Source organism: Choloepus didactylus, chromosome X, assembly GCF_015220235.1.
Source record: "Choloepus didactylus isolate mChoDid1 chromosome X, mChoDid1.pri, whole genome shotgun sequence".
In the NCBI taxonomy this organism is placed as follows: Eukaryota; Metazoa; Chordata; class Mammalia; order Pilosa; family Megalonychidae; genus Choloepus; species Choloepus didactylus.
This window is the reverse complement of record NC_051334.1, coordinates 7100993-7113341: the sequence shown is the minus strand read 5'-3', so window position 1 is coordinate 7113341 and position 12349 is coordinate 7100993. Positions and strand designations below refer to the sequence as shown.

The window sequence follows — 12349 nt, the reverse complement described above, 5'->3', positions numbered from 1 at the left end:
GTTAACTTCCAAAGGTCTGCAACGCCACGCCTGGGAGGCAAGCCCAGCAGATCTGTCTCCTTCCCCGGTCAGCAAGAAACGAAAAGCTGGCCCGGTCCCGGCCTGGCTGGAGGCACTGCCACTCAGACTGTGGGTGAGCTCTCCTCAGTCCAGCTCTGCTCTTCAACCCCGCCAGGTGCAAAGTGCCCAAGCGCCCGGCCCTGAGCTGCCAATGGGACCAGCAAGTGAAGCCAATTGCTGTTTTCATTCCCTGTCCTGAAACGCAGAGACCCTAGACAGAGCTTTAAATTCCCTTAAGGAAGGAGCAACATGCAACAATCCTCAGCAGCTCCAGGGAACCCGAGGGTGCAACTGTGACACAATTTCTCTCTCATTTTTACAACAGAAGGGGATGAAGAGAGAAGAAATTAAGGAGTTACTTGTCCAAGAGCCCTAGATGGAGTCACTGAGTTCCCTGAGCAACCGGCAGCAAGAGTTGACCCTCTCTGGGTGAGAAAAACACACATGGAAGAAACCACGCTGCAGACCCCAGGCTCCCGCTCCTGGCTTTCAATTACATGAGGCTGACTATGGGGGCAACGCCAAGGAAGCAAGACACAGAAAATCTTCAGCAGGCATTGTTTTTCAATCCCTGACCTTTTCATCATTGAAGAAAGAGACAGACAGACAGACAGACCGTGAGACCTAAGTGCATTCATACTGCTTGATAAAAAGGAAGAAAACCAACCAAAATAGTGGGCAAAGTCTCCAGCTGCCATGTTAAAATAAGGAAAGCCACTAAAGTCTGGAAAAATATATAAAAACATAAACACGTATATCTACAGGAAATAAATAGTTCAATAATTGATAAGTGCCATTTGAGTACAGCTATAAGATACGCTCCCCTGGGCCACCTCCCGGCCATAAGAAATAAATTATTCACTACAGAAATTTGCCCCCACAGCCTAATCAACAGAGGGGAAGGATAATTCCAAGGTCACTTACAGTGAATGCTTCTGCCGTGCCGCACGAGAAACAAGATAAAAAAAAAGAAAGCACAAAGTGAAAAACAATAGAATTTAAGCCAAGAATTTTAGACAGTATGACTGTAATAAAAACAGCCATACGTAATGAGAAAAGTCAAGGCTTGCCTTCACAGATCTGGAGCAAACACTAACGGGTAGATGAAACAGGGAAATTGTTTCAAAATCACAACATAATTGGCTTTTAAAATCCAGGGAAGACAAAAGTGCACTAAAAATGTGACAAGGTTAACGATTACAGTCTATCGCCCCACTGCCACCCCTCAGATTGCTTAAAAACACCTGGGAGAAGTGGTTTGTGGAGCTTGCCTAGCAGGTTTGGGCAAGCACTGAACACCATCTTACTAGAATTTGATAAGAAACTCGCTTGGGGCCCAACGTGGACAGCATTGTTCCTGGCAAGACTGACAAGCTGGAGGGGGTATGTGGCCTTGGGCACCCTCCCACAAATGGGCGGGGTGGGGGGACATGGGAGCACCAAGCCCCTCGCCAACCTGACGAAGCTAGGAGAGCTCTGGGCCCAGGTGTTCCCGCAAGGAGCAAGGGAGGCAAAAAGTGCCCCTGTGCCCATGCCTGAAGCTGGTTACCCAACCCGGCCCTCTGGGGGCACCTGGCAGGACCCATCGCGGAGACTGGAAATGCAAGTTCAGACAAGGGACACGTCAAGTGACGTCATGCAGGGATCCACCACCAGGGGGCAGCATCAAAACGTAGCAGAAGCAAATGCCTCGGAGACTGGTACGTTCAGACAGTTACGGGGTCTGCCCGCCAGAGAATGGGAAGGGAAAAATAAAGACAGCGATGATCAGAAATGAAGCCAGCTCTTCTCCCTCCCACCCTGTCTTTCCTCTGGCCAAGAGGGGCCCTTAGCCGGTGCTGATTTTCTGTACAACCGCACTGACATTCTCATATCTCAACCTTTAAAGAACACTTGGCACACAGAAAAAGTGACTAAGAGATTTGGCCCTGATTTTATATTTCTTTTTTAAATGAAAGGAGTAAAAATGGACATGTGAACCTGTGGCTATAAAGAACAAGGTGAATGAAGGTTACACATGTACATGCATTACAGAAACTATCCAGGGATATGGAAAGTGTGTTTGCAAAGACGGAGAGGAAAATGCCAAAATAACTGAGACCACAAAGCCAGGGGCTGCCTTAGAACACGCCGTGTCTCTGGCTGGACATCCAAGTGGTAAAGGAGACTGCTGTTCTCTGCGTAACTCACAGGCAGCTGGTGGTGGGAAGGGACTGGAGAGCTCACCTTGTGCGAGGATGGGGAATCCGAGCCTCAGACCAAGGGCTGGTCACGGGGTGGGGACTGGGCTCCACGTCTGCACGCTGCTGCCCCGAAGTTCCTTCCACTGCCCCGCACTGGTTTCATATTCCAGTTTTATTTCTACCCTTTGCTGCTAAATCACTCAACAGGGCACCACCAGGATTTCTCTGCCTCAACACTATTGACATTAGAGCCAGATAATATTTTGACGTGGGGACTGTTCTGTGCATGGAAGGATGTTTATTTCAGCAGCATCCCTGGCCTCTAGCCAGTAGTAGCACCCTCCCTGCCCCCAGCTGGGACAACCAAAAATGTCTCCAGACACTGCCACATGTCCCCTGGCAGGTAACATCGCCCCTGGTTGAGATCTACAGTGTTATACAAATTATCTAGTGTTTGCGTAAACGGAATGCTTGAAACATTTCTGCTGAGTGAGTAAAAGTTATTTACATGGGCTGAACTTTGGGGGTGAGCGACCTTGTTCTTGACCCTGTCTAGCACCTGGAAGTTAAAGCTGCTGGGGGGCTTGGCTCAAAAAAGCACACGGGGGCAAGAGGAAGTGGGTCGCAGCCCAGGTGCTGCCTTGTGCACTAGCCGTAGCAGCTGTCAGCCGGAATATTCTCTGGAGTGGCGGTTTGGTTTTCCATGAGGGCTACAAGTTGACAGACCCTGGCACAAAGAAGGAGCTGAGGACACGCCAGCTGGAGGAATGGAGCTCCACCTGGCTACGTGTTTCCCGATTTGCAAACAACCAGACAAACGGATTCTGTAGAACTGACTAATGCTTACTGGCACAGCTGTGGAAATGTTCCCAAAGTATTTTCATTTCCATGTTTTACAGAATTCTGTCCTTGATAACTAGGAAAACAGAGGATGAAGATGCAGTGAAAGCGATAAACATGTAGACATTTTTTGCTCTGCTACAACCAGAAGTCAGCCCACCTGCTGGTCTTCACTGGCTGCAGAGAATGTTCCATCTTGGCACAGCCCTGCAGAGGTGGTTAGGGCCCTGGCCCTCTTTTCTCTGCCTCTGAATATGGACTGCTAGGTGGCTCTTACTTTTTAATAAATTTTCAGTAAAAATTTAATTTCAATATAATTAAGTACTTTCTGAAAACAGGCCAAATTTCTGGGCCAGACCACTTTGCCGATTTCAATGTTCTCTCCATGACACACACTCAGCAAAATTCTACAGACGCCGAAAGACCCACAGAGAAAACTGCAGCTTTCCGCATCCTCTCAAGATTCCTGGACTCAGAGCTGGCTCTGTGACTGAAAAGCCGGCCCGCCTCACTGACATTGTACATGTTTTCTTCCCTGAATTTTAAACCTTTCACCCCAGAAGTGAAAACCCAGTGGATGTGCCGACACTTACCCGTGCCCGGGGGAGCCAGCTGGGGTCCTCGCTCGCGCAGCCCTTCCCCGTCGCCCGGGAGTGTGTGCAGTGGCAGGGGCGCCATGCCCTGCAGGTCTTCATCCCCCAACGCAGAGGCCTGGGCCCGCAGTCTGTCCAGGGCGCCCAGGCCTGGCACCTCAAAACCATCCGCCATCTGGGCCAGTGGGGAGTCCCGCGAGGCCGGCGGGAAGGGGGTGTCCAAAGGTGAGCTCGGGGGCGACAGAGAGGACAGGGAGGAGCGGGAGGACAGGGAAGCCAGGGACTGGGGTGTGTCCAGGGACCGCCGTGGCTTGCTGAAGCCCGGGTGGCCAGGGGCATCTGAGAAGGCGGCATCCCGTCCTAGGGGGTCGAACGGAAGGAGATCAAAGCGCAAAAGCTGGCCGCACTCCGCCTCGGGCTTCTCATACTGCGGGAGGCCATAGATGTCAGTGAAGCTGACGGAGCTCAAGGAGCCCCTGCTGGAGGCGAGCGAGCCCCAGCTGGAGGCCAGGGAGCCCCGGCTGCTCCCCGAGGACACGGTCAGGGTGCTGGCAGACAGGCTGGAAGGAGAGAGGGCACGAGCTTAGAAAACCAGCCTGCAGACTGGTGCCACTCACGGTTGCCGGCCATTGCCGAGGGAAGGGACCTGCAGGCTGGCTCTCCCATCCCCCCAGGAGGATTTTCCCCACCTGGGAGCATCTCAATCTCCCTTCAGTGATACTCCTCCCTTCCTCCTTTTTCATGCCCCTGGAGAGCAGTGGTCACAGGCAAGGACCCCGGAGCCAGGGTGCCTGAGTGCAAGTCCCAGCTCCAACACATACTAGCAGACCAGGCTTGGTCAAGGTCTCTAACCTCTTGAGTCTCTAACCTGCTTCCTGGAGCCTGGGGGAAGAGAGCGCCCATCTCATGGGGCTGTGAGGAGGAATAACTGAGCAAAGAGGTCACAACAAGACCTTAATAATCCGCTTCCCGATATGGTGAACACCTGAAAAGCAGGCTATTATTGAACCTCCCACCCTTACTTATTTTTAAGATATTCATATCCTTTTAAAAAATCAAAAAACAAAAATGTACATGTGCATATGCGTCAATGGATATATACAATTCTGAAGCTGTGAGTTAGATTATAGAACTCCTTAGATAAACCTGACTTCGGACTTGTTATCTGGAGTCAAATTCGGTTCTCCTTACATTCCTTGAATCATGTATTAACAGGCTCCCTTAAAAAATCTAACTTGTCCACTTTCCCATTCTGTGTTCACGCCCCTTGCAGCTCCAAGTTCCAGTAAGAGAAAATCCAAACTCAAGGGAATTATGAAGTTCATGGAAATGTCATCATAACATGGTAATTACGGGTAGTTTTCTCCTTTAAAGTAACCTACCTTTGTAACTGGGACTGGAGATAGGAGGCTAAGCGGGTAGCTTCTTCCAACTGCATAAGGAGACAATTTCTCTTTTCCTGAAGTAGGATCCTAGAGGTAAGGAAAGAGCCAACTGGTGGATTTCAAAGATAGCAAGTATATTCTCATAACGAGAAATTCAGCTATAAATTCCTCAAAACTGATCTAGGTTTCAACAAACTAATAATTCTTAAAAGCGCATTTAGGTTAGAAGTTCCAAGGTAACCGAGATTGTTTTGTCTTGTTTGAGATTTTATCCCCAGCACCTGAACAGCGCCCGATACACGGTAGAAGCTCAATGGATGGATGACTGGATGGGAGGATGAAGGGATGGGCGAATAAGTGGGTGGGTGGTGGATGGGAGGATGAGTGGGTGGGTGTTTGGATGGATGGGTGAATAGATGGATGTGAAGACGGATGAGTGGGTGGGAAGACAGGAGGATGGGTGGATGGGTGGACAGGTGAACGGGTGGTGGATGGATGGATGGATGGATAGGTAGGTGGATAGATGGATGGACAGGTGGGTGGGTAGATGGAAGGACATATGGGTGGCTAAATTGATTTGAGGTGGAAGGAGGGGTGGACGAGTGGCAGAGAGATAGATCAATAGGTAGACGGACGGACAGGAGGGTGGGGAAACAGACAGACGAATGGGAGCCTAGAAGATGGGTTCAAATGCAGAGCATGTAGTAATCAACCAGAATTCCTTGAAGCAAACCAGATTCCCACATCCTATGCCATAATCTGTAAATTCTAACATGTCTTTGCTTTTCCTAGATACAAATGAACTTCAAACTCTTCCCAGATAGAGCTCTGCTGGATTTATAGTTAAAAAAAGTACTCTTCCCTGTATGCTCTGGCATGGATGGACCACGGTATTTGCTGATGAATCGAATGTCTTGGTAACTAGAGCCACTACACAACCAACTTTAAAGAAGTTGGACATCATCTTTAAACCAGTGGTTTTCAAAGTGTGGTTTGAGGACCCCAAGGGATCCCCAAGACCCCTTTCAGGAGTCCAGTAAACCCCCACTCCCCTGACTACATATCCATATGCAGCCAGACTCTTCAGATACTTCAACCACAGCAATATTTCACAGCAGGCTACACGCCAAGCCGCCATCTTCTAGTAAGGCAGACATTAAAGAGACTCACAAAAATGTCAAACTATACCACACTACTCATTAAGTTAAAAAGAAAAAAAAAACACTCAAAAATATGTTATTTATGTTAACATCTATGAGGTTATGATGATTTTTAATGAATTAATAAATAAATATTCTTTAAATTTCTTGGCTCTAATTTCTAAATCCACCCATCCATCTCCCTGTCCACCCATCCACTCACTCACCCAAGCAACCCTCTGTCCACTCACATTTAAACAAAAGCTCTTTGGGGGTCCTCAACAATTTCAACAGTACAAAGAGGTCCTGGGACCAATAAGTTTGAGAACTGCTGTAAGCAACTCTCCTGAGTATAATTTTTTTAAAAACAATTAATTTACCAATGATATTTTAATTTTTAAGGAAAATATTTTAATTGGTTACTTGTATAAATTACAAATAACTTTTAAGAAAGCAATTCTGAATTTCTGCTGAATGATTTTAATTTTTTAATGTCATACAACAGGAGATATATGACATCATACAATAGTTCAGGACCACTGGGGGCTGACGATACTGCCAGCTGCCTGACGTGCTTGACATGCACGAGCTCGTCCGTTAGGGCTCACGGGTCTCTATCCCCAGCTGACAGTTAGGAAACCGATACCTGAGGAGTTAAGCAACTTGGGAAGTGAGGCACGTCTGCAGCCCCGTCCAGGCACTTAGCAAAGCCGCATGAGCAGTACAACACGCTGCCCTGCCCTTCAGTCCGGGGGTTATTCTGTGTTGCGGGGGACGGGGGGGGGATTGTTCTTTCATAATTAAACATGTTCTGGATTTTATGTTATATTTATATTCCTACTTAGGGCTTATCCTCAAAAATCCCATCTTCAAATTCTGTTTCAGAAGATGTAGAGTTAGAAGTGTGGGGGGGGGTTTCAAACCAGGCCCATTGGGGCTTCTGGCTGTAACGCTGAACCCACTCTGTCTCGCGTCTCACAGCCACAGGATGGCCGCCATTGCAGGGAGGGCCCCAGGGACAGGGGCACATCCTCCGTGGACAGCCACCGGTCATGGACAGCCACGCGTGGCACGGAATGGACCCAGGCCTGGGGCCAGGGAGTTCATCGAGTTCTTTCTGAACCCTTTGGCAGAAATTCCAATCCAGTCAAGGTTTGATTATCACAAATCCCCATTTAACAGAATCTACATTGAGTTCTCACTGAAAATTGGCTTCACTCTTCAGTGACCAGGGCAAGAGTTCCAACCCAATTGCCAAATCCATCCATTCCTGCCATCTGTCTTCACTTACAATTATATACTTTTATACAGACACGCATGTATATGTGCAGCACAGCAACTTTAGATCATCTTTGCTTAATCATGATATTTTCAGGTTGTTTTATCCTTAGTAACAAAATTTTTAGAACCAATTACTCCTTTGTATCAAATATGTCACACCTGTCATTATACTGAACAGGTGCATTTCAGAGACAGGGAGGGAGGCAGAGAGCACGCAGTGTGTGTGTGAAAGAGAACGCCAAGTCTAATTTTATGCTGGTTATTCTGAAAGTTGTAGAAGCTTAAAAATATGATTTCCTCAGCAAACAGAAGTAGGGACGTTCACTTTAGGCTATGCCACTGATTAGTGAGATGTCTAAACATTGGGTAAGCCATAAGCTATGATTTCTAGTCTGTTGTTCTATAGAAATAGGAATCGTAAGTACTTGCCTAACTTCTGCACACAGTTTCCAGCTTAGAAAAGGGATAATGAGTTTCTGTGTGGGGTGACAGAAAGGTTCTGATAACGGATGGTGGTGACATGGCACAACATGGGGAATATAAGTAACACTACTGAATTGCACACTTGAAAGTGGTTAAAATGGGAAATTTTATGTTGAATATATGTTCACAGTAAAAGTTTAAAAAACAACCACAGAACTGAGACCTAATGGAAATGATGGACTTCGGTTAATAACGTCATTACAATAATGTTGGCTCAACAATTGTAACAAAGGGACCACATTCATGCAAAATGTTAGTAACGGAAAAATGCGTGTGGGGAGGGCGTACATGGGAACTACGTACTTTCTGCAGGATTTTTCTGTAAACCTACAACTGTTTAAATAAACAGGTGAATAAATGAACAAACAAATCAACAAAGCAATGAGACCATTTACTGGCAAAAAACTGGCCAGGGCCCAAGCCCCAAAGGAGACAGCCTCGAGCACCCACTTCAAAGGAGATGAACGTCAAAGAAAACAAACCACAGCTCTGAAGAGGAGGAGAAAAACAAGCTAACGGATTGAGAAATCACCAAGTCTAATTTACTGGCATAGATGTCTTCAAATTGTGACGGAAAGCAAAATGTGACTCAAAGTTGAACCAAAAAACCACATTTCTGCTTTTTGATCACTCTTTCATTTTCACAATCAGATAGATAACAAAAGTATTTCCCTTTGAGCAAGAATTTCTTAGGCTGGCATTTTGCAACAGAGCCCTGAGTTTCCCGGGGGGAATATCTGTATCTTGCACAAATGCCTGCCACACCAGAATGTCTGTGTCTTCGATAAGAGAGGACGCCATTCGGTCTTAAGAAACAGATCATCTAGTGTCTACCCAGTCTTAGACTCACTCCTGCTCCCACGTCACAGGAAGTGAACAAGGTCCCGCCGGTGACACTGGCTCCTCGTGGCTCAGACGCCCACAGGGTGTCACTGACCAGTGGCAGGGGGATGGGACAAGGATTTTCACCCCTCCAACCCCTAGTGATACTCACTAAGCCGGCTCACACTTGCCATGTGACAGATGACGACAGTGAAGCTGAGACAGGAGAAGATGGGGCCCGGGGGCAGCACTGGTGCCTCTCAGCTCCAAGACTTTCTCCTTGGCCAAAGTCATTGAGCGGCCGACTCGAGAAACACACTCAACTTAATTCAGTCCCAGTTTAGGGCTCTTTCCTCTATGCTTTAAAGATATTTTCTCCTTTCACCGCTGGAGAAAAATTGGCAAGAGGCCAAGTATGGCCTAGGCCAGCTCCCACACATCCTGCCCTATTGTCCACACACCCACCACAACCACAAAGGCAAGCCCATTTTGAGGCCCAATGTTTAATATCTTCCTCCTAAAGGCAAGGGACCCAAAGTAATGATGCCCTGCTTCTGGAAGGCCAGGTCCCGAACCCCGCTGAAGTGAGGAGCTCTGAGGAAGAGGGAACCGAAATGGATGGAAGGGGACTTTCTATCTTGGGGGGCTGGGCAGCCCTGCATGGGGTGTTGGCACAGGGACCACAGAGGCACAGGGAGAAGATGACTCCAGAACAAAAGGCAGGGTCCAGAGGAGATGGGAAAGTTCCAGAGGCACCCAGCTCCATTTTTTTTTTTTTTTTTAACCCAGGCCAAACCCACTCCCTATGTGGAAGCCGAGAGCGTGCTTCCTCTTTCACACCGCGGTCCTGACGCCCAGGACTCAGGCCACCTGGAGCCACTTTGGTGACCGAGGCCCTGAACCCCGGCATCAAGGGTGATACTGGCTGTCAGCTTCCACAGATTTCTAACCCGGACCACAGCAATCACGGCGTGTTGGGATCTCCACACGGGAAGAGCAGATGCACTGAGAGGGTGTTGGAGTCCTGAAGAGCAGGTGCTGCTCACGGGACCCAATCCACCCTCCTTAGCAGAGAACCACCCGGAACTCCCAGGCCCTGCTACCTGGAACACTCACAGGAGAATACCAAGGGTAGGGCAGAAGGCGATCTTTAACTAAAAACAAAAACAAAAAACCCAAAGCACAGGAGAAAAGGCAAGGACTTGAGTTCCTCAGTCCCCATTCAGAGGCAGTGTCAACTGTTTCCATGCAATGAGAGGACAGGGCATGCAGCCATCTCAGGCAAAGTATGATTCCCTTTGCCTGTGACTATGAACCAGGCTCTCCAAACCCCAGCGCTTCCCTCCTGCGCTGATGCTAATGCCTGAGCCACGCCACAGACCCACCTAACGATTAATGATGAAGGTCGCAGCATGTAGGAGGAAGATCATGTGATTTCATTAAATAAGATCCAATAATCCAGGTGACTACTGAACTCCATAAGGAGATACAGCTTATGAGCTTTAAGGAGTAGGTATGTGAACTAACGGCGTTGGTGGGGGGTGGGGGGGATTCCCACAGAGCTCGGCAGATGTCTCCAAATAACCTTCCAATAGCTGTTCCATGTGGAAAGCAGACCAGCCTTCCACCAAATCAGTGATCCCACCCCAGCTGGTGGAAACTGGCTGACAGAGGCTGAACGGCTCGGCACTGAAGAGCACAGAAGACTCCGGGCTGGCACAGCACTGCCCATACTGCAACAGGGCCTGAACACTACCCAAGGACAAGCCCAACGTGGGCCACTGCCATGGAAAGAGCAGGCTTTCCTGGTGAGCAAAGGAGCAAGGTCGATGTCACATGGCTGACAATGACAGGAATGGGCAACAGAGCCTGCCCCACCTCCCCGTGCCCCTGCTTCAAATCTGGGGAAGGCAGCAAGCACCTACACCAGGAAGCGGTGGGGTTAAGTGGGGGTATGGGGGTGTCTTTCCTGGCTCCACTGCCCTCCTCCATCAGCTCCCACTATGGAATGGGAGCCAGGAGCCTCCTACAGTGGGGCAGGCCCAGCTTCCTACCACCTTGCCTTCCCACAAGCTGGCAAGGAGACACACAGGCAGTAGCTGCTCTGAGGAATAATCAAGAATGTTCTAGAGCTATAGAAAAGTTCCCCATTTTTGCTTTTGGAATCGGTTCTTGGCGGGGAGCTGTGTGGCTGCCCGCTCCGGAAATGGCCAAGCCCACCCACCTCTCGGTGGCGCCCTGCGCGGACGTGGCCCGGGCTCGCTGGATCTCCTCCTCCAGGCGCCGCTTCTCCTCCTCCAGCCGCGCCACATCTTCCGCCGACCTCCTCTGCTGGATGATGAGCTGCAGCTCTTGGAGCAGGGCTTCCTTCTCCTTGATGAGCTGCAGCCGGTCCCTGTCGGCCTCGGCCATTCCCGGCCAGGACTCAGTGTCCAGCTGGGCCAGCTGCTGTTGGATACCTGAGACTCTGGAGAGAGAGACACGGAGAAACCAAGACACTCGGTGAATCATCCGAACACATTCTCGCGCCACCCCTCGGATTGTGTAAACCCACTTTGCTAAGGGAATATTGAAATAATTCAATCGAATAGGCTCTATACGCTAAATAGAGAGTAATTGGAAGCAATGAGTAATAAAAATGATGCATAAATCCTTTGCATAATCTCCCCTGGTCTAGAAGCACTTGGGAAGGCAATAACTGCATTTTCCACTTTTCTCAAAGGACAGAGAGGCTGGTGGCCCTCAACTGGCCTGACCCCGTGCTCCTGCACATCCATGGTTTCCAATGTGACGCTGCCAGAGAGCAGGATGGAGCTGGCTCACTCGTCCCACCCCCACCTCTTGGCAGCTGAATGCTGAGATGGACGCCGAGAAGCTTCCATCCTTCTCACTTCCCTGCCGTGCCCACCTGGTAACACCTGCCCTGAAAACATCCGGGAGAAAGGCACCCGTCACCTCTGCTGGTTTCTGCACCACAGACCTTGGCCACACAGGAAATCCAAGGATCCCTGCACACAGCAACTGCTCAACAAGTGCTGGAGGAGTTAAAAAGTGTGCAAACACGCCCGCAAGTACAGGAAAGACTGAGAGGTGGCCCTGGTACACTGATACTGGTGTGAGGTAGTCTAGTTGGATGCCAAGCGGTAAATCTCACTAAGTGTACCAGCGCGACATCCGAATGGGGAGAAACGCAGGCTGTGTGATCACTTTCCATGTCTCTCCATTTCCAAGTACTTGCTTGCAAATAGACTACGTCCCTTTTTTTGTCCTGAGGGAGTGTTGAAGGGAGACTATGTGAAATAAATGTGGCAAGTATCTTTAGAGTGATCTTTCAAAACAGAAATGGCATGTTTGAGGCCTCGAAGTCGATGGCCACAGGGGAGGGATACCTGTTTCCGGGCAGAAACAAGGAACGTCAGGCTCGACCTGACCCCGAGGTCGTGGGTGAGCTCGCCAGCCCCGTGCTAACTCTCAGACGGCTATTTTAAGAGGAAGGGAGTCAAACTAGCATCTTTAAAACCTGAGTTTAAAGCTCCCAAATCCATAAAGGAAGAATACATTAA

General features: G+C 49.1%; 1 protein-coding gene across 2 annotated transcripts in view; it reads right to left on the bottom strand.

The window, feature by feature from the left end:
* The window catches only part of WWC3 (WWC family member 3), a 132079-nt gene that overhangs the window by 17799 nt on the left and 101931 nt on the right, over window positions 1–12349 (bottom strand). For both annotated transcript variants that reach the window (XM_037822058.1, XM_037822059.1), the window contains 3 exons: window positions 11011–11253; window positions 5059–5148; window positions 3677–4236 (listed from right to left, as the gene is read on the bottom strand). In XM_037822058.1, the coding sequence (XP_037677986.1) occupies window positions 3677–4236; window positions 5059–5148; window positions 11011–11253 (893 nt within the window). The remainder of the gene's footprint in view (window positions 1–3676; window positions 4237–5058; window positions 5149–11010; window positions 11254–12349) is intronic.